Here is a 23,337-nt window from a genome sequence, read left to right as displayed (position 1 = left end):
GGCAATATCAATGCTTGCCTTTGAAGCTGAAAGCTTTCATAGAGTCTTTCTGAACCATTGCACAACCCAATACCTCAGGGTCTAGTCGTGACCTCAGAAATTTCCTCAGATGTTCCTGCATCTTTCTGACTCTCCTGGTTTGGGGCTTGCTCTCTCTCCAGAAGCTCTTTGAGCTCTTTGTAGTTGACAGGCTTAGTCATGTAGTGATCGATGCCCGAACTCCATGCCTCGAGTCTGGCACTTGACGATGCGAGGCCGGTCAGCGCAATGATGCAGCTACGTGGGAGATTGTTGTCCCGTTCATACTCGCGAATCGCGCGGGTAGCTGTCATGCCGTCCATGACTGGCATGGACATGTCTGTCATATGATAAGCATCTTTGCAAACAAAGTCGAGGGCAATGTTTTGATGAATTAGATAAGCATGGTGTTCACTGACCCATTAGTATCGCCATGACATTGTGTGAGCCTGCCTGGTACTTGTGTAGTGCCTCGAGTCCGTTTGATGCTTCCTGGAATTGCAAATTGTTTTTCTTCATGAATGCAACGAGTAGCTTACACTGTCAGCGCTTTCATAAGTTGAAAACACATCGGACCTACCCTTCGGTTCAATACATTATCATCCACGATTAGCATATGAGACACATCCAAGCCCTTTTCCTGATGTGGTGTGGTTATGGGTTGTGGTGTGGGTGATGCGACTGGAGATATAGCTGGATGCTCTGCAGGCCTAACCGTCAAATAGGTAGTGTCGGGTTGCAAAGAACTGGGCGGAGGAGTGAGACTGATCGGCCCTGGAGCTCCGGGAGATGCAGCTCGGGAAAGTGGACTAAGCATCCCTTCAGGCTGCACGTTCTCATCAGGGTGATCATATCGATCCAAGCACCGATTGAGAACAAGGGCTAGTTTGTGAGGTCCGCATCTGACCAATATTAGTAATATTTCCAGGCCATAAGGGAATTTTTTTACTAACGGCTGTGTCATTATCTCGACCACAGATTCTTTGTTCGTCACACGGACGTCTGAACGGAGAGTCGCTGCTTCAAGCGCATCCATGCCAATGAATATGATAACAGGAGCTCGTTCGCCGCGAGTTCGGCGGCGGCGAATGGCATCAAGGTAGTCGAAGGAAAGTTCAGGACAGATGACCATGTCTGCGTCATGGTGTTCCCAGTCGGTAGGTCTCACTACGTCCATCTTCAAGTGCTTCTCAAGGGTATATGCGAGAGCATTGGTGAAGCGCAAATACCCATCACCCGTCTTTGAGATATCACCATAATCTACAGACCCGGGATGTACTATTTTCTTGCAAAGTATGCATATCTTCCGGCCCTTTAGTCGTGGGAGAAAGGATCCAAACTGTTTGCGCTCGGCCGTCACCGAGTCAGAAAATTCCGGCTTGGTCAGTGCGAGCTTGACGGTCACCTTGCTTCCAACTGAAGGCTGGCTGCTAACTTCAATTTTGCCTCCGCTCATGTCGATAATCTGTCGAACTATACTCAACCCGAGACCGATACCAGGTGCGTATGGATTTTCTTGAGAGAAGGGTTCGAACAACCGGTTGGCAAGGAAATTGGGGCTCATGCCTAAGCCAGTGTCCGTGATAGTCAAAGTGACCGCTGACGGCGCATTGGTATTTTCCGTGGGTTTGTTAGAACGCAGGGAAACATGGATGTCTACGAGACTCAGTCAGCCAATTGTCTATTTCATAGATTTCCGAAGAGTAAAAAAAGCAAAGGTCGCGTATGCAACGGATCTCTGCGTTGGAGAATACATTAAGCTTGTACTGTCGCCGTAGAAGGCCATGTAAGTAGCCCGGTTGGCTATTACGCCCATTAAATAACCAAGAACCACGTTGACTTACAGCCTGACTCTGTGTATTTCACGGCATTACCAAAAAGATTCATGACTATTCTTCTCCATGAGCCAATCGGGAAAGAGAAGACCCAATCCTCTTCCTGTGCCACTTCGAGTATGACAAAGCGTGCTCTCCGCCTGGGGTAGTGAACCAGCTCATTATTTGTAGAAGACGAAGCCTCCTCGATGCGTTTGGCAGTAACGGGGATGTATGAGGATCCCGAGAATACAGCCTCGACGACTTCCTCTGTTGCGATGCCCATATCGAATGCGGGGTCTTTCCTCCTACTGCCCCTGAGGGGTTTGGAAGATAGCCTTACTGTGTTCTCGCTCTTTATTCTTTTCGAAGAAATTCTGTTCTTGGATTCACTGATTTTGGCATAGTCCATGACGTGGTTGATCGTATCGAGCAAGGTAATTCCGCAACCGTGAAGAGAGGTCAGCATGCTGGCCTGAAATGAATCCAAAGGCGTATCCTTGACGAACTCCAATGTGCCTAGTATTCCATGCAGAGGCGAACGTAATTCATGTGAGATGGAGGCTACAAAGGTCGACTTGGCCTAGAGGGTTGTCAGTTTATGACTGTTCACCAGCATATCTTAGTTCTTTCCTCTTACCTGGCTCAAGGTCACAGCATCTAACCTTGACAACTCTCTCATGATTGAATTGCTGAAGATCTTGAAATAAATCAAATCAACAGAAGGGGAAAGTAAACGATATCGGTCGTTACTCCAACAGAAACAGCCCGCAAACCACCTAGACCTCTCAAAATCCCAGAAGGGTATGAAAGCCACGCTACAAGCTTCAGGAAACATTTCTTGGATGATTTCTGAGCATCTCTTTGACCAGTTTCTCGTCAGGCGCTTGGAATGCAACGTTCGCGGTGGTAGCTGCTCAGTAACGTGAGGACTGGAAGAAGCATCGTCGGTAGATGATAGAGCCATGCCGTTGGCCGTGAAGGTAAAGATCTTACCATGAGGATATTCACGGAGCATACGGGCAAGGTTGGACTCCAACAATGTCCCATATTCGGCGTTTTCCTTGCCGTCTGGAGTTGCCACTCCAAGCAACTGACCTAGGTTTTGGTGAGTGAAGTTGGTCATTTTGTCATTATCTAAGCGATGAATTGGTTGCTCTTACATGTTTTGGAGCTTGAAGAGGACGTGCTGCGTGAGTTGTCTTCTGTGCTATTTGAACTATCGCCCTCACTGGAAGATCTTGACTGGTAGGATTCTGATGGGGAATCGGTCCCGTTCATGGTTCTAGGTGTGGTATGGGCGCGGCGTTGGCCTCCATTCGCCGCAACACTTGCATCGAGTATGAGCACGCCGTCTAAACTACTCGAAGCCATCATGACATTGGCAGCACGAGAGAACATTGACTTGGAGTCGGCCGGCAGAATGGAGTCCTGAAGAGTTCTTATTGCCCGATGACGTGTGGACCTTGGCGTGGTTGCTCCAGGCGTCGCATAAGACGAACTGTCAGGCGCCAGGTCGTCCACTTCCTTTGTACCTCTCTTGTATAGAGGGTCGAGATCTTTTTCAGTGGTTGGGGATGAATTGAAAGACATGTCGGGTGTTGTTGATGGATCGTGCTGTTCATTCTGCTTGAAAGGCAACAAGGCAGTGACACCCTCGGCAAAAGAGACCAGACCGCGTGTAAATCTTTCCCCTCGACTGTATTGATCTCTAATGGTGTATGTGTTGAGGTAGTCGATGGTAGTAGATGCCAAGTCTTTGAAAAGAGTAAGCTGCTCACTGCTAAGGCCATTGTGCGGCTTGTCGTCGAAGATGCTCAACGTGCCAACCACGGCGCCTTCTGGAGACATGAGTGCAATGCTCGCATAAAACCGCATATCTGTGTGATTTTGAACGTGGCGCCCAAAGCAAGGTCTGTCATCTGCCTCAAGATCGTCAATGACCAAGACGTTGTTCTCAAGATTGATGTGCAGCACGTTCTCGCATAATCCCAAGCTACGCGGAATGCTCGCGTTTCCAAGCCACAGCACATTTTGGGCGTCTCCCGGCGCTTCTGGGCGAAGGGAGAGATGGCAAGTAGCCTCTGCCAGGATGTGCTGCCTCTGGTCGTCGAGAAGGGAGACCATGGCCCGCTGTGCGCCCATGCGGATAGCGGTAAGTTGACACAAAGCCGTGAGAGTCGAGTCCCGAGATGGACGGGCGACATGGGTGGCCAAATCGTCGACGTGTGGTATATTGCAAAGGGCGGCTCCATAATGAAGCCGGACATCGCGTTCTCTTTTCATATCGTAGCGCCTTGTTTTGGTGGTTCCGCGATGGGTAGGGGACCAACTCATGGTAATAGATGCGCTCTAATGCGCCACGCGAGGCAAATGACGTCGACAAGCTGCCCCAAGCCTCATGCTGCGTCCTTGGGTGTTCAACGAAGATGCAGAGACGACGATGTTTGCTGATGGGCGCGCATCGTGGGGCGGCCAGCTGAAAGTTTGCAGGTCGCCACAGCAAAGGAACCATCTCGACCACCGATCGTCTCGCGCCGCGGGCATGCACATTGCTAGCGCATTTCTGTATACTGCATGGTCTACTTACTACCTGCATCAGGTGACGCACGGCAGATAGCATGGCATTGTGTGATACGGATGTGGATAACCCATCTCCGTGCTGCTCAGTGGCAACCGTTGTCATAGGCTAGTCTTCCGAGCCGGTGTGGATCTGGGAGAAACCGCCCTGGCACTGAGTTGAGCTACTGGCGCCTCTGCTGTTTGAAGAAGCCTGCAGCTGCAATGGCGGCGGGTTTTCGAGTGGCCTATGAGCATGAGTGTGAGTAAGCTGTGAGTTGGGCATGTCTTGGTTTCCTGATATGCGTCTGAAGATACCCCTAGAAGCCGTTGCGGCATGTGATGGACCCAGGCCAGTTGCTCTGCCATGGACAAATTCGGCTGGCCAGCGTAGTTTCCGACAGGAAATTCTCAACGCGCTCCACTCGAATGCGTAAAAATGGCATTGGCAATGGCATTCGAGCGCAATTTCGCAGGGCGATCGTGACGGCATGTTGGAGTGGAGCCATGTCCCCTATCGATAAACCAGCACAGACCACCGTGCCCGTCTCGCGCGTCCAGTCGCGCCTCTGCTTCGCCTCCCGCGCGCATCCACGCCAAACCCCTCCCACCTCAACTCTGTTACTTCTCGCTGTCTGCACAATCACACCTGACCTACCCAACTAAACACACACACACACACCCCTCCAACCAAGCCCTCGCAACATGATGCTTACAACATCTTTCTTTTCGCATCAAGTGCCGCATCACTCTCCATACACGCCACCGCGATCATCCCCGTTATCTGAGCGCTCTGGAAATGTACAGCCCCGAATCTTCGACTTTACCATGTCATCGCCCATCAAGGAACAAACTGCGGCGCCGCACCGCACTTTCAAGCCCAATCCCGTGATGCAAACACGCGATGCGGCGACAAAGAGACGGAGGGACATGTTCTTCAAGCGGGTGCAGAATAACCGCGACGACAAGAAATGGGAATCGCGTGGCGAGCAGGTGTGTGGTTGTTGATTACGCGTTTGCAGAAACACAAAGCTAATCCTCAGTACAGATACAACAGCTAGACTTTGTGTCAGAACGCAAACGATGGGAGGCGGAGAAGGCGCGTCAAGCACCACCCGAGAACGATGACATCATTGAAGAACCCATTGAAGACACGCCATTGCCTACACTGTTCAACAATGCGCCGCACTCCAACCCCGACGTGACCGAGGCTGACTACCTCGCCGCTCAAGAAGAGTATGAGCTTCAACAGTTGATCGCGTCTATAGAGCAGGAATCGGAAACGCCGTCGCAGCATTACGGCAGCGACGATGAAGACTACGATTCGATATTCATGGCGTGTGCAATGACCGAGGATGTCCAATTACAGCACCAATCGTATGTTTCGCAAGCGCCATGTCCGCACGAGGATCAGATGGATACGGACATGATGGATTGTTGAGGTATCCTTGACTTGGGGCGTTTCCTCTCAACAGAGATCAGCTGGCACGCACAACCTCCCAGGAAGCGCTGCTTAGCAGCATTGTATATTTATATCATGGGAACATGAGTAGATTGTCACATACCATCACACATGTTATGCGGGCAAAAGCATCATACGTATTGGATGGGTATCTGGAAGAATGAAGCAGATAGGTAGCCTCCCGAGGAAAGATTACTGTGTTGGACAACCCTGGTCTATATCTTGTAGTGCTTCCTGAGCAGCATTCATGTCGCCGACCAGATCCGGCGGTGGAGAGCCGGCGGCTTGCATCTGTAAACCATTAGTAAATATCACATTAGACATTGCATAAACAAGGCCATACCTTCTGCATCCTCTCAACAATGTATTCTCTGTCCTGCGCGTTGTCGTCACTGTAACCTTTCCTTTCAAATCGGCCGACAATCTCTCGCACCAACGTCTGCTGCTCCTCGTATCGCTTCAAGTCGTCCTTGTCCACCTTTTCCTTGTTCTCCTCCATCCACTTGGGAAATTTGTCGTCCAGCTCCTTCATGGGCTCGTACAAGATGTCCTTGTTTGTGAGCTGCTCCATCATGCCCATGAGCACTTTACTAAAGTCCTCGTCGCCTCCCTCGCCGCCAAAGCCACCGGATTCCATCGACGCAAGCATCTGCGCAAGAATGTCGTCTTGCGCCGAGGATGCCGCAGCCGACGTGGCAGTATCGGATGAGGATTGCATGCGTTCCATGGTCTTTTTGATGGTCTCTTGGAAGTTCTTCTCGGCCTTTGCGGCAGTCTCCTTCTCAGAAGAAGTCGCTGCAGCCCCTTCAGCCTTGGGTCCCGCAGGTCCAGCGGCATCTAGAGGGTTTGCTCCGCCGAGCTCGGCGCTCATCTCCTTCATGATGTCTTCGAATTGCTTCTGGAAGTCACCCTGGCCAAGGAGCTGCTCCATCTCTTTCTGCAACTGCTTCTGGAACTCTTCTTGGTCGTCGAGCATCAGCTCCGCCGGCGAGACATCCTCAGGCGGCCTACCAGGCCCGGAGGACGAGGGTACATTGCCAGATTTGGGGTACGCCGCTGCTATGGATGAGGCGGTCGGTGCCTTGGCATCGAGCTTGGTGTTTGCAAATTCATCGAGCACATCGTCGAGGTCCGACAGGTCGTCTTCTTCGGGATCTGATGCTACCTCTGGCGGAGGAGCGGCGGCGGCGGGTGTGGTAGCGGTGGGCGTTGCTTTGGCTGGCTGTGCCTCTTCTTTCTTCTCCGTCGTGTCGGCCATACCTGCACTCACGCGCTGTTGATGGGTCAGGTGAAGGGACCGTAGGATAGCAGGCAGGTGGGAAAGTCAAGGGCAAAGGATGTGCCTGAGCCAAACATATGTCATACGTGCAACAAAGCCAGCCTCGGCCCGCGCAGCAACACAGGCACAGGCACAGGCATGCTCAGTCACATAAGCGGGGGCATGCTCTAGCGCGGGGCAAGATCGCCCATTGCACCTTCCCAGGCGTGCCAACGCGATCTAGGCCACAGGGCAATTCCAACGCTGTGGCGCCCCCCCGGCTGATAATGCTGTCGCGTCACGTGCAACCGTAACTGGACTTCACCTTGTTTCATGCTGCAGCTTCACCGTTGCTCACCTTCACCACGACTCTTTGCCCGCATATAACTGCGACGCGCCCGCACCCCCAGGCAACCCGCGATTGACGACCTGCAATACGCCCATCGCGAAGAAACACGGCTCGCTTCCACAACGCCGAGATAGAACCTGATAACGGACAGCTCAGGCGCAAACGCCAGCGTTGCAGCCACTCCCGCCATGTCCCTCTGCATCAACCGGCTCTCGGAAGAGAGGTACGCGCCCGAGCCGTCCCGCATCTTGTCCGTCTGCTAACAGCACGCCAGAAAGTCGTGGCGACGAGACCATCCCTTTGGCTTTTTCGCAAAGCCCATGCGCGGCGCCAACGGCATGATGGACCTGAAGAAATGGGATTGCGGTGTCCCCGGCAAGGAAAAGACCATCTGGGAAGGCGGCCTGTTCAAGCTCGAGGTCACGTTTCCAGACGAGTACCCAACCAAGCCACCAAAGTGTATGTTTACTCTTCTTCCTTGAGCCCGAAGCGCGTGCTGAAATGTTGCCCCCCAGGTAAATTCGTGCCTCCGCTGTTCCATCCAAACGTCTACCCATCCGGAACCGTCTGTCTGTCGATCCTCAACGAAGAAGAAGGCTGGAAGCCTGCGATAAACATCAAAGAGATCCTGCTGGGCATCCAATCGCTACTCGACGAGCCCAACCCAGAGTCCCCAGCACAAGCCGACGCGTTCAATCTGTTCAAGAAGGACAAGGCAGCGTACGAGCGCAAGGTCAGGCAGATTGTCAAGGAGAACCCGGCGCCATAAAAACGTCGATAGTGACACGAGACATGGGCGAGAAAAAGAAAAAAACGTGCAAAGGGGTCCTGCGTCATTGGAAAGAGACAAAGAAATGTGAAGAAGCAGCAACTTTTGTCCGTCTATTTGCCCTGTTTTGTGCTGCAAAAAAAAGACAACCGCGGCAACCGCTAGACTGCCGTCAACATGGCAACCGAAGGAGATACTGCCAGCTTCGTAAGCTATGCCTTGCGGACTGGTCTGTACAAAATTAGCCGCAGCAACCTCGTGTGGTGTGGACGGAGAAATGCCGTGGAATTGCTCTTGTTTACTTGTTTGGACTTGTTTGCTTCAGCGAGATGTCGACATGGACAGCCAGCCGTCCTTTTTGGACGCTATGATTACGCGATTCTGGCGTCTGGGGCTGCATCGCCCATGCGACATGAGAGATAGGGTGCTTGCTTTCAACGCGGGGATGCGAAAGTTCTCCCCTCCTTCTTTAATTTTTTTTCCCCAAAAAAGGTGGAAAGGATTTCAGATATCTCCTTGGATTCATGAGGTACCGTTTAGTATGCAGCATTGACTTGAAACCAGCATATCGCCAGCTCTGGAAATTTTCTCACCATGGACGTGTTCTTCTGCATGCCGGTCAAGCATAAAGCGTCAACGTAAGATGAATTAAAATAGCTTGATCCTTTGAGAAAAAAAACATAAATCAGAGGCCCGGGTGGTAGGGAATATAGCAGCTCGGATGCCACGTCCACCCAACGGACATTTTGTGGTATAGTACAAAGCTCCCCGCTGTTGCAAAGCTTCACCGCGACTCCAGTCCAATTTCATGTGCCCTTGTACCAATCCTCCCTTAAGCAAAACAATCGAAATCGAAAACAGATCCATGTTTTGTACCACCAGACCCTACACCTAGTAAGGGCGGTATGCGGAACCTCCTCGGCCTCCACGATATCCACCTCGGTAGCCACCGCCGCGAGGGGCGTAGCCGTTGTACCCACCACGTCCGTACGGTGAGCCGCGGCCGCCGTATCCACCTCGCGGACCACCTCGGCCGCCACGGCCGCCTCGTGTCATGCCCGGGAGGTTTGTTCGCTTGGGTACAACCTGAGGCTGCATCAGCGTCTGGAGAATAATGCAGGATAGCGCTGCAAGCTTACCTTCAAGTTGCGATTCCGGAATTGGCTGTTGTCGAGCACAAGGGCCTCATTGACCAAGTGTGGTTCGGTAAACTCCACATAAGCATACCTGCATACGCTCATTAGCGTTCCGATCTTTCTGCCAAACTCTTGCCAGGTAGCGAAAGATGATGTTGCAAGTGTCAAAAGAGAGGAAAACAATCAACGCGACCAGCATATCGGCTCTGCGCGCGACGCACTGCGCGCAATTGGCTCAGAAACCCAGGGACGCGCAAATCTTCAAAGAAAACCTCCTCTTGGTACTGACCCTTTGGGATGTCCGGTGAACTTGTCGAGCAATATGGTGACGCGATTGATGCTGCCGATGCTCTGGAAATGCGCCTGGATCTCCTCGGGGCTCGCCCCGTAGTCTACATTGCCGACAAAGACGCTTCGCGCGTCGACGTCTTCTTTGCTCTCGCGCATCTCGTGTCGCTCGTTGTCGATGGCTTGCTGCATCTGACGCAGCTTCTGGGCCTCTTCCTCCATCTCTTGCACGCGGCGCCTCATGGCCGAGATTTCTTCCTGCACGGTGCTGTTAGTGCGTGCCATCGGGCTAGTTTTGTCTCGACGCGCGCAATGCGCCAAACACATGCTGGCGGCGGCAAGTGTCTTGCGTGTGCAGCTCATGGCTCGGGCCGTACCTCCTCATTCGGGTCTTCTGCAGTATCAAGACGCTCATCCTCTTCGCGCTTCTGCTCAGCCTCTACGTCGGACATGATGGCGGCGGGGCTCTGGCAAGCTGGCAGATCAACACGTCAGTGAGTGTGTAGGCGCAACTCGACGGGCTACCGACTTACGAGGTTGCGGTGGATTACTAGGGATGTGGCGGCTGATTGGGCCGGCGACGTGGAGCGACTGGATGTCGTAGATACACAAGCCTAGTTCAACAAGCTAATGCAACAGCGTTGGCCGGGCCGTGAAGACTGAGGTACAAAGAAACGGCACCTGAGGGTGAAGGGCAATGGTGCTCATCGGAAATGACGAATGGCCCTGGGGAAGCTCATAGCGCGGCGCTAACCAAGGCAGCGGAGCCTCACTTATGTCATCACGCGCTAACTCGGGACTTGCGGAGGACAGCTTCACTTCTACTCCTTTTCCCTACACGGTCAAAGCAACGTGTGATTTTGCTGCCGCCACGCAGAGTCATCCTGCTCGTGTCATGCCCGTGGCTTTTTGGGGTTAGAACGGCACCCGCGCCTCTTTTGTAGCGTTTGATCGGCGGGCATGCTTTGTAGCCAGTCACCCCCACATGCCGAGATCGCTCTCGAGTCCCGTCTTATCCCACTGCCAAAAAAAGGACCTCATTCTTCTCGCCAGTGAGTGATCTTGTGGAATAGTCTTTGCCAAACTGAACGCTGTGACAGACGCAGGAATGCTTGTGGCCAAGCAGATTTCATTCCCAGACAGAAAAACTCTCAAGAACCGGGGTATACACAGGAGCAATAACGAGATGAACAAGTGCAAACGCCACAAGAAAAAACGCCGGTCTGCATCAACATGAAACCCTCAGTCCCTCCGCATTCTCGCCGCAATCCACAAAGTCGATGAGCATCAGTCCCTTTGCCCTTGCCACGCCATATTCGACATCTCTTATAATTGTCTCTTCAAAGCTACATGCGTGCTTCCTAGGGTAGAGTTCGTTGACCTGATCAAACGTCTCCCATATGGGTGACCTCAAAGCCTTGATGCTCTTGTACACATCTTCAAGGCTGAATCCATCAAACGGCGCACTTGCTTGAGGCTCCATGACACCGATACTTCTCATCTGCTTCATGAGCGCACCGAGCAGCATCGAACTGCATTCAAACGACATATGTGATCCCACTCTGCAGGTATACGTATCGCTGAACTCGTCGATCCAGCAATTACACGTCTCTATCACTTGCTCGATGGCTTCCAGCCGCCGAATTTCCAGTGTGCCTGCCGAGAAGGAAAAATCAGTACTTTGTCAATTGTGTAATGAGCATACGCTCGGTACTATACGCACGAAGCACGGCGGGTGGGATTCCCAGTCCCATGTCTTGGATCTTTGCCTCGGGACAGTGGCGCAGCGTTATTGCAGTCGACTTGCGGAATTCCTTTGGGAATCTGAATACCCAAGCAACGAACATCCACAAGATCAGGTCGCGGTCGTACGTCTGCGGCATTGGATAGCGTACCCGCGCGTGTCGAATCCACGTTTCGGATATGAGCTCGAAAGCCTCGCCGCATCCATAATGGTTCACTATTGTGGCTACTTTGGCGAGCATTTCCAACGTCAGGTCCTTTGCTACTCGGCGGTAGCGGGTGTGAAGCGTATTGAGTAGTATTTCCAAGGCGTCGGGATCCCAGTTTGAGGCTTTCAAATGATAGAAGCCATTGCTGTCTTTGCGGCCGCTGTCCAAAGATTTCATCTCACTCATGAACCGTGGCGAGGCTATCATGAGATGTGCCGATGACACCTGGTAGATGATGGCTGTAGGAGTACACTGCTGGGATGAATCAACTGCCGTGGAAGCGGGTTGGTTTTCCTCGTTCCATCCAACAGGAACTGAAGGAACTGGTGGTTTACTCCGCTGCTTAGACCGCTCGTCCTCGTCGTGCTCTCCGTCTGTTTCTTCCCATTCCGTACAGTGAGGCGACTCGTCATCGCTGCATTTGCATGGGACTTCTTCGCCATTGTCTTCGGTGCTGATGTCTTCTGAATCATTTGCAGCATCCACGGGCTCCGTCCACACCGCAAAGGTATCAGCTGGATTCTCCAGAATCAGCAATGTATCTCCAGCCGAATCAATGATAACAAGATTGTGCCGAGGCGAATCCATGACCAGTAGGAAGATGATGCGTGAAAAGTAGGGCGTATAAGCTGTCCGGTATTAGTAAAGCCCAAGTCAATATCCCCGAGACGCTGCTCCTTGAAGATGCGAACCATATACGAACATGGAATATCTTGGTACTTCTTTCGCTAGTCAGGTATGAATCAGTGGGAGTGAAAGCAATTGGGTGTTGTGTCTCAATTGTGTCCTGAGACTTGATCGATTTTTCGCTCAATCTAGGACTTCAAGGAAAGCTCTACATATTGGATGGGCACAAAGACCACTTTAACAGCCAACACGACCGCATCATTAATCAAGCAGCCTACAAAACAAACATGCAATCCAGAGGTAGTTGTCTCATGTGGAGACAAAGAAAAAGCGGAAGAACCGAGGTTCGCGCTTTGCCTGGGTTGGCAATCCCTTGTTGTTTTGATGGGCACGTGGGCCGCATGCGGTTCCTCAGTGCGTATCATATCTCCAATCACCGATAGGTCATTGCCTGGCAAAGTTGGTTTCAGCATCGTACGGTTTGACTGCCATGTGCGACAGTGCGGCGGCGATCGCGCTAGTTCGGAGGGTTACCTAAACCTAAGTGCACACCACTGGCGTTGCGCTCACGGCTAACTCTTGGGATCGCAGAAGCATCACATGAGCTTGGCTTCGAGGGTGGTTGTAGCTTGGAAAAAACCATTTGTATGGTCTGTGATTACGATCAGTGCCATAGTAAAGCTGTTTGATTGTCTGAACATTCATAGCCATGTTGAGGTATCTGCAGTCAGCACTGCGAAAAACTTGCAGTAGGACCAGGTAAGATATAATAGCTCTTTTTGTCTGGAATCGCATCTCGCAACAGTCTTTTTTGAATCCATACAATTCCTATTGCGTTTTCTAGTATCGGCGTATGGAGATGCCTGTAGGAAACGACAAATCTGCACTCCGAAGCATAAGCTTGCCAATTACGGCATTGCAGCGACCGTTTACTCCATCTCCGAGGCCATTGCAGCTGGAGTCATCATTTTTCTAAAGACGCTGTTAAGATTGAAGGGGCATGAGCAAGCGCTTGAAGAACTTTAAACTGGCGGAATTAAACGACCAGCAGCGTCAAGAAGCGAGGTGCACAGGAAAAGTACAGGAATTCCAAATGGAAAAATCGAAATGAAATAACTCATCTCTATGTCTGCTCCATGCCCGTGCATGTCCGTTGGTTTAGTTCAATAGTCGTGTCTGTGTGAATATAGTCTCCGTAGCCTTGGACTCGGGAAGCATGCTAAACCCTTACTTTGCACATGCCGGGACATCTCGTAGAGATGGACGGGAATGAGATCTGAAACACTAACAAGCCAATCGTCGTTTCACAGGAAAAGCTTGCTGTCAAGAATTACTTAGCATTATTCTAGTTGGCAGCTGCGCGAGCCGATCGACCACCGTCATCTTGCAGGTCGTCGACACAGGTTCCTCTTTTCCTTCCTCATTCTTCGACCCCAGTCATTTCGCAATATGCCGTGCATTGTTAATTGAATGCAAATTGATTGTACACATTCTGCGTATGCGATGATTGCCCAATGATGCGGCACCACGCTGAAGATTCGTAACACACCATCAAACCACATGGCCAGACTAGCGACTGGTACATTATGCCGATCAGGGCCGTACCACGCTTGTGCCTGTGCTCGCATGTGGAGGGCAACTCCAAGAAAAAGCACAAAAGAGCTAGAGCAGACGGCATGAGGCAAAATCCAAAAGGGGCTAATGGGTGTCATTACTGTGAAGTGAAGACAACGCAGCATCCTGCACACCACAATGGCCAATCTCTCTGTTCGAACCCAGCAAAACCAAATAACGAAGAAGGGCGTAAAAATAGCCAAGATTTGCTGCTGACAAAGAAATGCTGTGTGGCTACGTTCTACCAGTAGAACATGGTTCTGGGCCGCAGTACTACGAAATGCTTTTTCCCCAAAGCGGCACTTGGATGGAAAGCCATGTTGCTAAGTTTACGTAGACGAGCCGCTATCATGCGAGCGAATGCGACAACGAGTCTAGTGAAGAAGAAAGGATCTTCCCAGGAGAGCAAGTCCAATAAGAAAGGGGGTAGACAGCCACATCGGATAGCTGCAGTCGCAGTCAAGCCACATATGCCGTCGGAGAGAGACACAAACCTTCTCAATAAGCACCGCATTCCACGTCGTCGTCCACGTCGGTGTCGTTCCCAAGCTGTCACGTCAAGTACAGTAGCAGTAGTACAGCTGAAGGAATGGCGTGCATAGTGCACTGTGTACTCACGTGCACGAGCATTTCCCCCGATGAGCGCGACGGATAGACGAGCTGATCTTAACAGGGAGTAATCGGTCCGGAAATCAGCAATTCGTCGAAGGATAGTGATATGCGCATGAACGTCATCAGTATCTCTTTCCTGTTCGAGCGAATTTACTGCGTGATAAGCGGAATTGGACCACAAGAGCACTGCTTTACAGCCACTCCTCGTACATGATGTCGCAGCAAAAAAAGCCCAAGCCATACTCGTAGACAATGGATTTCAACCTCTGAGATTATTGTGACTAGGCGCAATTAGTTCGGTGAAAAGTACGTACAAAGAAAGTAGGGAGTAAAGTTTAACACATGGAAGGGCTCCGTATATAGCATGCACCTGTTGAAAATGTCGCAAATAACAAGTGGATAAGCACATGACGCGTTTCAGGGGTTCGAAAGCTGTATACCGGGTCGGCGAACACAAAGCAACGGTCAGAGGACCTGGGCCGATAGTCTCTACTTGGGTTAGATTGTTAAAGTTTCCGGATCGTGGGGCCCGGCACTCGTAGCGCGCGTGCCGGCGCTGATCGTGGATATGTTCAGCCGGCAGGGCTTTGGTGTGAGGGAGATAGTCAGGCATCCAAGGGGACGACTCGGCGGCGGTGCAGTGTAGATTGCCAAGTGCAACTATATTCTGTGTGGACATTACTTAATCACATGAATTGTATTAATTTTTACAGCTGCCATTTAGGCGGCGCTGCTAGTGTTTGGACGTTTGTACTCAACCCGCCGTTTCTCTGCTCCTCGCTGAGCGGATCAAGGCCCACGCTGAACTGAGGTGTCCTGGCCTCTTGCTCTTGTTCTTCGTGTGTCAACTCTCGCGTGCTCGTGGAGTTACTCTTGAGACTGCCCCTATCTCCCGCATTCTTGTGCTCGAGCTCGTATGAGAGGCCGTAGTCGTTTACGCGCTCCTCGACGACTTGCACTTCGTAGCTGACAAAGATGGCGGCCAAAGACTTTTCAACAATCGGCCAGAATATCGGCATGGACGCGCAAATGATGGCCAGGTCGATTTCGAGACAGGAGAGAATAATCATAGTGGGGGTCCACCAGGTGTAGTCGATGTAGGGATACGTTCCGCCTCTGGTTTGTATGATGCCGTGTAGACGGCCGATTGAAGTTCCGACAACACTACAGCTGTTAGTCTGACGTGATGCATGATGGGGCAAGAAACTTACACGGCGCCAAAAGTGAAGACGCCAGTCATGGCAATGACATTCTTCTTCCTCAGGTTGGGTGTTCGGAATAGCACCATGGGTGCAACAAAGATGGCGACATCAAGTATCATGTTGGTAGCCGACTGGGCGTTGTACATGTTGATGAAGCCTGATAGACTGCCGAAACCGAAGCCGTAACAGTTTGCTGTGAAGCTCCGATCCCAACAGCCGCGGACCGGGAAACATGGGAACCAAGCCATGAAAGCAAAGGCCATGCTCCAGAGCACGACTATGGTAAGGAGCCCGAGACACACCCACCGCATGCCGCCGGCCTTGAAGATACGCAAATATTGAAGCAGCAAAGCAACCTTGATAATCCCACAGTTGGTTATGTACACGCCCAATTCGATGTAGTAAAGCTGCAGTGGTCAGTCAGTAAGTAAGGGTTTTTGTGTGTGTGTGTGTGTGTGTGTGTGTGTGTGTGTGGAAGCTAAGCGTGCATACCTTTAGATATGTCATCAAGCGTGGGAGTGGAATATACAGCATGTGTGTACCCAATCCATAATTGACGGCTGGCATGGTTAGCCACGTACATTTGGCAAGCATGATCAACTTACAGATACACACCAAGATGGTTGCTGCCGTGTTGGAGGCCTGGGCGAGGACCACAAAGGCATCGTCCCAGCCCACTTCCTTGACCATCCTGATACGGACCCAAAGACGAAAAAAGACGGCGAGCCATGCCACACTCTGTGGACAGTGTCAGTGTGTGAAGGGGCGGACGAAAGGGGCGGGTGGCTAGCATACCAAGAAGGTGAGGGTGATGCCGTAGATGGTGCCTCTCTTGTTGGCTAGCGGCTGGGGCTCGCTCGCGGACGGCGGGTTCGCCATCATCTGCAGGTAGATGGTGACCCAGGTGGACATGATTGCTGCAAAGGCGAGCGCCGGCGCTGCTCTCGAAGACTCAAGATCAAGAAAGGTATATTCGGGTACGGCCCACTTGAGCTCGAGCGGGGGAACGCATGCCCTAATGACTGCTGACGGGCCGCCTGCCCTTCTATTCCACGAAGCTGGTTCACAAGTCGGGCCCGTTGCCAAGCTCGCGTTATGCTTTGTGTGCAAGGGCAGTGCAGGTGAAGGTCTGCCGGAAGGTCTACGCTAGCGGATAGGCGAGTGTCAAGAAGCGGGTGACAGCATTTGACAGGTTTTCAGCGCAAACTCTCGAATGGCAGCAAGGATGGCGCCCAGGCCGAACTGCTTTGGGAGTTCCGGCGTCCATGTTGCAGGGCCGGCCCACGTCGCTGTGACACGATTCAGGTTTCGGTGGCGCGCGAGGGGAACATGCGCCTCAGACAACTAGCACTAGGCCTAGGACAATGTAAGCAGCCAGTCGGTACGTACTAGCCATGTGCTAATAAGCACTCGATTCCGTCAGCCGCAAGGAGCAGGGGGGGGGAGAGCACCGCGAGGCCCAGGTACTTATTCTCTCTCTCTCTCTCCTCTCCCCAGCCAGGGCCTGCCTGGTCTGCTGTGCACCGCGCTGGGTGCGCGAGGCCCGTCCACGGCGAGCAACTGAGGCGGCGGATGGAGGCACAGCACAGAAACGCAATCCTGCGTGAGTCGTTGGCTTGGGCCTTGTTGGATCGGGGCGTTTTGGGAGATTGTCGTGCCGGAAGTCAGCAGCCGTGGCAGCGCAGGACGTCGAAGAAACAACAACACCGAGAACAACCATAGCAGCCGCCCCAGTCCCAGTCCCCGTCCCCGTCCCAGGCAGTCGACAAGAGAGCACTGGCCAGACACCGCATGTCCATGTCTATACTGCAACTCCTACAACGACGCATCGAGTGCGATCGCCCGTCTCGTGCAGCGCGGCCAATTGCCCGGGCCAATAACCTGCCCTTCTCTCTGGAACCACGAATCGGAAGGGATCGCTCGCAGGATTCGTCTCTCATTTCATGCGCAGGGCTTCATCCGGCGCTTGGCCAGGATGCTGACTACGGCGCAGTCAGGTACCACTTTCTCGGACCTAGGCGGTGACATTGCTGCGTCACCATGCTGCGATTTTAGTATCTGAAGCACCCTAACCACGGCGCGTACATGTAGGTAGCAGCCATACAAAGACACCTGGGATCCCCCAGGGCCGCCATTGCCACGCCACACACGGGCATGATGCAAGTCTTTGCAGATACGCTACTTGCAAGACGCAAATGACTACTTACCCAACAACTGTCACGAGCCGTGGATAAGCACCGGCGCGCCTTGCCGCATCGTTGCACTCTTCCACCAGCCTGCGTGGTCTGAGACATGGCCACCTAGCACCTGAGTATTGTATACTACCCGGCTTCTCGAATGCCGCCGTTCGCTCTTTTCGCCGCTACAGGAAAGACTGCGTTATCGGCGGCCCGATGGCGCTGGCGGGGCCCTCTAAACAGAGACATGGGCCCATGGGACCCATTCAACCTACTGACTCTTTGTACACGCCCCATCCAGCCACGGCCTGACTTCGGGGCCCAGCACCAACGGCCTTGGGCCTATGTAATTGCTCGTGGAAAGAGAAGAAAAAAAGAGGCCCCTCCAGCAACAACGCTACCGCTCGACTCCACCCCAGACGCTGTTTTGATTATATTGACTTTGCGTGCGAGCTCCCTGGGCCTGCTGGCTTGCGAAGGAATTGTACCTGTCTCTGTATTGTACGTGAGTCTACTGAGCTGCCCGTACTCGGACGCCGAGTACCACGTCTGCCCGAATAACACACGTATCCGAGCACCCAGCTTTCAATTGGCAGTCTGTGCAGCTGGCAGAAATGGCGACTTGGACGTCAGCGGCTTACACGGAAAGGCCCAGGAGATAAGTCGTGCGCGGCATCATGCCAAGAGCCATCCGGGCCCCGAAATCCAGCCGTGGTAAAGTCTGAGAGGCATTTCGTGGTGAGTGCGCGCCTACAAGTTTCACCCATCCCCGAGACCGTTCGCGCGCTTTGACTGTGAACAATGGATTGTTCGGCAGACCGGGCGATCAAGCGCCCGCTGGCTCCGCCAAGTGGGGAGTTCTACAGCAATGATAATAATACTACACCTGGAGCTGAAACTACTTACCGGTAAACAGTACGTGGCTCCTTGATTCATGTTACTGGCGTTAAGGGACGTTGGTTATAGCCCGCCCCTCGCTGTGGCGCAGGGGGGCGTGCTGTGTGTTGGATGCACGTGACGACGTCTACGTCACCCACTCTCATTACACCATTCGACCAAGTGTATATACAATACACGTGTGTCTTGTGTCAAGTCGATGCTCGTGACGGCCATGCTGTCGTCCCGGACTGAGTAATACCCGTGTGCCCGCAATGCCGTGCCTCCAAGTACACGCGTACCTTGCAGTACGCCAATCCCCCCCCCAGCCAGGGCAAACTACACCAAGACTCAGCTTGGTAATAACAATGACCAGCCAGCTCGCTCGCAAGAGTCATGTAACTAGTTTGACATGGCAAATAGAGTTCATGCATCATACGACAACTCGTAGCTGAAGGCCACACGTGCACCGCGAGCGTCTCTGTGGTGTTCAGCCGTAAGATTGGCATACTTGAGTATGTTTGGATAAAGGTAAACTGGTAGGTGTAGCGAGCCACTGATCACTCGACCATCTTACCAAGTGATGAGTGATACGACAAGCATTCACAAACGGGGCGTTACATGCAAGGGGGTCCAATAGATATGTACTACCTAGATCGTTATCGAAAACATGACAATATATTACGACCTGTGGATGACTTTCATATTCACTGCAAGGTTTGAAAAACCTGGCTGCTCTTCCTAGTCTCTGACATGGCGTTGAGGATTCCAAAACACACACACCGTCCATGTATCGGCAGTCGACGGCGACGCCAAAAAGCCGCTCGATGCCGTACGCGGGCAGGTCTGAAAAGCTGCATGGGGGCGTCCAACCCAGCATCCATTCAAGTAAGCATCCATCGTCATTGACCTCCACCATGTAAAACGCCCATTGTCCCCACCTTGTTTCCATACCCAGACCACCCACTGCACATACAAACACCTTTCCTCACTGCCGACGTCATGCATCTCGCCACCGACACCAACTACAGCGATAGAAAAAGCGGGTGCATCACATGTGCATCTTCCCCATGCCCCCTTATCTCCTCGCCATCGGGTCCACCATGCCGATCCCGACACGCTGAACGTCGCATCGCCGGCCAGCGCTCACCGCATTGCACCCTTTAGTGTTTGCATTCTTCACACATCCTCACCGGCATCTATATGCCGTGTTTGTTGAGGCTACTTTGATTCGCTCGGGTACAGGACCCTGTGTTTGCCCCCGCTATGCATATGCATGTTTGACTGGGGACCTGACTATGTACACCACGTGTGGGTGAGTCCGGAAAGAAAAAAAAATCCAGCCGGCAATGACTGCCATGTTCATGGGACGCATTGTATCTACCTGGTTGATTTGAGATTCTAGGCAGGCCCTTGTTCTGCATGACTCTGATCCCGCTACCACACTGGGCTTTGAAGATGCCTTGTTTGAACAATGTATGAGATTAGTACTATATACCTACACACATAGCAACGAACAGTATATACACCCATGTTTACGAGTTTTGGACATTTCAGAATATCTCGAGATTGCCTTGTTGAGCATTCAGGACGAAAGGGGCGATATGAAAAGAATGGGAAGGCTTGATAACCACTGGGTATGGATTCCGTTGCAAAATGCCAATAGGCTGTAGAATCCATATTTATGGCATTGCTGTACGCAACCATCGAAGAAGAAAAGGATATGATAGGGATTTGAGAAGCAGTTTCCAACCCCTATTGTGCAGTCTCACTTCCTAGAATTGGACGGTAGGGTGGAAACCGCTTCTCAAGTCCATCACAAGCAACGTATGTGTGTGTGTGTGTGTGTGGAGAAATATGAAGCAACAGCGATGCGCAAGCCAGCGCCTCTGCGGCGCAATAACGGTCTTACCACTACTCAGGCACAGTATATACGATGTCCTATTTTACTGGATAACTGCCTGCTGGTACTGAGTGGATACATATATGTCTATACATGGCTACATTAGATAAAACCCCACTTATTCATTCTTCTTCTCATTACGCTCCTACACCCTCTCGATCCATAATTGCCATTCACTTATGGAAAAATCCCCTTCCAAGCCGTGGAAAGGGACAGAACCTTATCGCTCGCTATTTCTCCTCACAAGTATAGTCTCGGTCTTACAAATATAGTTTATCTAGTACAGTACCCCGCGGCCGAGTCTCACTTTTCCGTGCTATGCCCGACATACAGAGCCGCCGGGAGAAAGAAAGCAGCCAGGAAACCAAGCATAGTCCAGATTGCGATGACAAGTTTCTTTCCACGATGAGAAGTGCGCCAAGAACAAGTATGTGACAGGAGATGGGTATCGTGGGGTAAGGCGAGTGGGTCATTTCAGTGTGTGCGAGTGTGTGGGTATCTGAGCGACTGGGCCGCAGCCACGGTAAATGAAGGACTGTTTCAAGTGTCAGATCAGCGCGCCAGAACGACACATGGCCAAGATTATTCTCGGTCTTTTATACTCCTATCTGGCGTATCTCATGGCGTAACGGCTATATGTGTTTGACCGACAGTTGCAAACGCACGTGGTGCGCCTGTCTGGTGGTTTTTTGTGAGTCAAGGTCCTCACCTCCCGGTTCTGATATGCACGAAACTGGGAATCGCGTTCGCAACCCTGGTCTCCCGTCGCCTCTGTTTTGTTAGGGAGTAGCAAAGCTGCTTAGTATGTGGATGATTAACTGGCGGAAAAGATTTGCGAGATCTGCAAATGACTAGCAGGAGACACCATGCCGTTTCCATCACACAATACGAGTACGCGTACATCCGAAACGTCAGATTATCGTGGTCGATTCAAGACGGCCGTCTGCTATCAAAGAAGCCTGGTCTTCGGGCTTCCAACTGACTCGGCACCAGCTTCCTCAGCACGAGCAACACTGTCTCCAACTCTTGCTCGTCAGCAGTCCACATGTTGCGGATTTCTTCCCAAGCCTTGACCGTCCTCTCTGGAGACGTGCACCTCGCAAAAGCCCTGAGTGCCGCAATGACAGAGAGACTGGATATCCACGTTCGTTCTAGATCTTCGTTGAGCGCCCTTAGATAGCGCTGCCAGATCCTTTCAAGTTTCGAGGCCGTCCAAGAAGAGTAGCGTACGCCACCAAAGGCGTTGAAGCCATGGAACATGACGATGAAGATGGTCCCGTCAAGCGGCACAGAGTTCCACTTCATCTCTTTCAGCAATTCGTGGACGCGATCGATATTGCCTGCTATTCCGGCATGATGACGGATCAAGACACCATAAGTTCGCGAGTCGGGTGCTATAGGCGCAAAGTCCTGCAGCCGCTTCAACTCGTCTTCCTTGCCCTCTTTACTCAGCCTCCATGATTCGTCTCTAAAGTGCATTCCTAAAAGACGACGGTCACGCCAATTGCGATTGAAGAACCTGTGGCCAGGAGCAGGCGAGGCGCGCAGGGCATGGAGGCGCTTCATGCGCTCAAAAACATGCTCCGCAGCTGCAGGCTCTCCTGCGCGGAACAGGGATGCTATCACGGCATTCATGACGACCGTGTCCACTATCTCCCCAGCTGCGACTAGCTCTTGGTACGTCTTCCTCACCGCGTTGCCATTCTGCAAAACACCATAATAGTAGAGGAGCGATACACGGTGGTGCCGATGCATGGGCAATTTTCGGGCTTGCATTTCCTTTAGGAAGGTTTCAGCAAGGGTATACTTTCCCGCCTTCACGGACACGGTGAAGAGCACATTGAACGTTACGTAGCCGCCTCTTATACTAGCTCGGTGCTCCATGTCGCGCCAAATCTGGAGAGCTGACTGGAGGCTGTCTCCAGACACCTTGCGCATTGCATTTCCAGAGAGGTGGATTGCCGAAGTCCACTCTGAACGAAGAATGTGTATGTGTGCAGTTTTCATGTCGTCGAGGATAGAGAGGAAGCGTTGCATTGCGGGTATGGTAGGACGTTCCACGATGGCGAGGTGGTGGAGCAGTGCTCGTATGGTGTCGTTCTTGAGATATACGACTCCGGGCGACGGCAGGTTCTTGTATGTCGCGAACATGTCGTCATGTGGCGCCTCATCGTCTTGCAGCATTTTTTCCAGCTTTTCTATATGCGTAGCGTCTGCGGGGTCGCGGAGGGGCCAGGGCTCGTGGCTGTCTCCAATGTTCCAAATCAGCTTTCCGTCGTCTGGGACGATGTCTTGCTCAGGCCCGGTGTCGAGCTCCATGCCATAGTAGTCGACCAATGCCTGGAGTTCTCTCTCTGCGAAGCTCTTGACTTTGTTCAGCGGGCCTTTTCGTCGTGGCCTCGTTTTGGAGGCACTCTCGTCAGGCCGGGACCAGGAGCTGCTCCGCCGCATGGCGCTCTGCTTGTGTGGAGCTGCGTCTACCCCGCGAAGCGTTGAGCATGGCTGCCTTGCATGCTTGGGGCACGACGCCGCCCGCACCAATGCGCGGATGAAGAACGTGTCCATGCAAGCCGTCGGCGCTGCCCGTGGCGGGGCATTGTCTATCGCCTTGCGGCCGAACCTTCTCGTTGGCGGTCTCCTGTGCAGGGCCGGGCATAGAAAGGAAAGACACGGGCGTGGGCGGGCGGTATTCGAGACTGCGGAGGCCCGATCGAGGGTGCG

The 23,337-nt window shown here is 52.4% G+C and overlaps 9 protein-coding genes across 9 annotated transcripts; 3 read left to right on the top strand and 6 right to left on the bottom strand.

The window, feature by feature from the left end:
- Positions 1-74: 74 nt before the first annotated feature.
- On the bottom strand, positions 75-4,169 carry SETTUDRAFT_18806 (uncharacterized protein; the record flags this gene model as incomplete). The annotated part of the gene is made up of 7 exons (XM_008021943.1): positions 75-358; positions 438-552; positions 599-920; positions 972-1,674; positions 1,863-2,415; positions 2,473-2,930; positions 2,996-4,169. 7 exons carry the CDS (start codon positions 4,167-4,169, stop codon positions 75-77), a joined length of 3,609 nt encoding a protein of 1,202 aa, XP_008020134.1.
- Positions 4,170-5,096: 927 nt separating this feature from the next.
- On the top strand, positions 5,097-5,832 carry SETTUDRAFT_85333 (uncharacterized protein; the record flags this gene model as incomplete). Its single annotated transcript, XM_008022203.1, has 2 exons — positions 5,097-5,384; positions 5,440-5,832. 2 exons carry the CDS (start codon positions 5,097-5,099, stop codon positions 5,830-5,832), a joined length of 681 nt encoding a protein of 226 aa, XP_008020394.1.
- Positions 5,833-6,045: 213 nt separating this feature from the next.
- SETTUDRAFT_30622 (uncharacterized protein) lies at positions 6,046-7,272 on the bottom strand (the record flags this gene model as incomplete). The annotated part of the gene is made up of 3 exons (XM_008022055.1): positions 6,046-6,144; positions 6,197-7,126; positions 7,219-7,272. 3 exons carry the CDS (start codon positions 7,270-7,272, stop codon positions 6,046-6,048), a joined length of 1,083 nt encoding a protein of 360 aa, XP_008020246.1.
- A 376-nt stretch (positions 7,273-7,648) lies between these two features.
- SETTUDRAFT_153124 (uncharacterized protein) lies at positions 7,649-8,229 on the top strand (the record flags this gene model as incomplete). The annotated part of the gene is made up of 3 exons (XM_008022872.1): positions 7,649-7,683; positions 7,735-7,919; positions 7,976-8,229. The coding sequence occupies 3 exons, from the start codon at positions 7,649-7,651 to the stop codon at positions 8,227-8,229; spliced, it is 474 nt and encodes a 157-aa protein (XP_008021063.1).
- Positions 8,230-8,861: 632 nt separating this feature from the next.
- Positions 8,862-10,331, bottom strand: SETTUDRAFT_162632 (uncharacterized protein). Its single transcript, XM_008022871.1, has 5 exons — positions 10,187-10,331; positions 10,031-10,128; positions 9,655-9,911; positions 9,369-9,456; positions 8,862-9,315 (listed from the first exon to the last, which is right to left on the bottom strand). The coding sequence occupies exons 2-5, from the start codon at positions 10,103-10,105 to the stop codon at positions 9,121-9,123; spliced, it is 615 nt and encodes a 204-aa protein (XP_008021062.1). The 5' UTR covers positions 10,106-10,128; positions 10,187-10,331; the 3' UTR covers positions 8,862-9,120.
- Positions 10,332-10,881: 550 nt separating this feature from the next.
- SETTUDRAFT_18801 (uncharacterized protein) lies at positions 10,882-12,943 on the bottom strand (the record flags this gene model as incomplete). The annotated part of the gene is made up of 3 exons (XM_008021942.1): positions 10,882-11,309; positions 11,377-12,234; positions 12,895-12,943. The coding sequence occupies 3 exons, from the start codon at positions 12,941-12,943 to the stop codon at positions 10,882-10,884; spliced, it is 1,335 nt and encodes a 444-aa protein (XP_008020133.1).
- Positions 12,944-15,165: 2,222 nt separating this feature from the next.
- SETTUDRAFT_134235 (uncharacterized protein) lies at positions 15,166-16,696 on the bottom strand (the record flags this gene model as incomplete). Its single annotated transcript, XM_008022870.1, has 5 exons — positions 16,456-16,696; positions 16,266-16,398; positions 16,153-16,220; positions 15,670-16,067; positions 15,166-15,622 (listed from the first exon to the last, which is right to left on the bottom strand). Exons 1-5 carry the CDS (start codon positions 16,570-16,572, stop codon positions 15,166-15,168), a joined length of 1,173 nt encoding a protein of 390 aa, XP_008021061.1. The 5' UTR covers positions 16,573-16,696.
- A 1,301-nt stretch (positions 16,697-17,997) lies between these two features.
- On the top strand, positions 17,998-18,555 carry SETTUDRAFT_30617 (uncharacterized protein; the record flags this gene model as incomplete). The annotated part of the gene is made up of 1 exon (XM_008022054.1): positions 17,998-18,555. The coding sequence occupies one exon, from the start codon at positions 17,998-18,000 to the stop codon at positions 18,553-18,555; it is 558 nt and encodes a 185-aa protein (XP_008020245.1).
- Positions 18,556-21,309: 2,754 nt separating this feature from the next.
- SETTUDRAFT_162630 (uncharacterized protein) lies at positions 21,310-23,287 on the bottom strand. Its single transcript, XM_008022869.1, has one exon. It carries the CDS (start codon positions 23,179-23,181, stop codon positions 21,547-21,549), a length of 1,635 nt encoding a protein of 544 aa, XP_008021060.1. The 5' UTR covers positions 23,182-23,287; the 3' UTR covers positions 21,310-21,546.
- Positions 23,288-23,337: the final 50 nt, after the last annotated feature.

The sequence above is a fragment of the Exserohilum turcica genome (assembly GCF_000359705.1).
Source record: "Exserohilum turcica Et28A unplaced genomic scaffold SETTUscaffold_1, whole genome shotgun sequence".
Lineage (NCBI taxonomy): Eukaryota > Fungi > Ascomycota > Dothideomycetes > Pleosporales > Pleosporaceae > Exserohilum > Exserohilum turcicum.
This window is presented reverse-complemented; position numbering and strand designations above follow the sequence as displayed.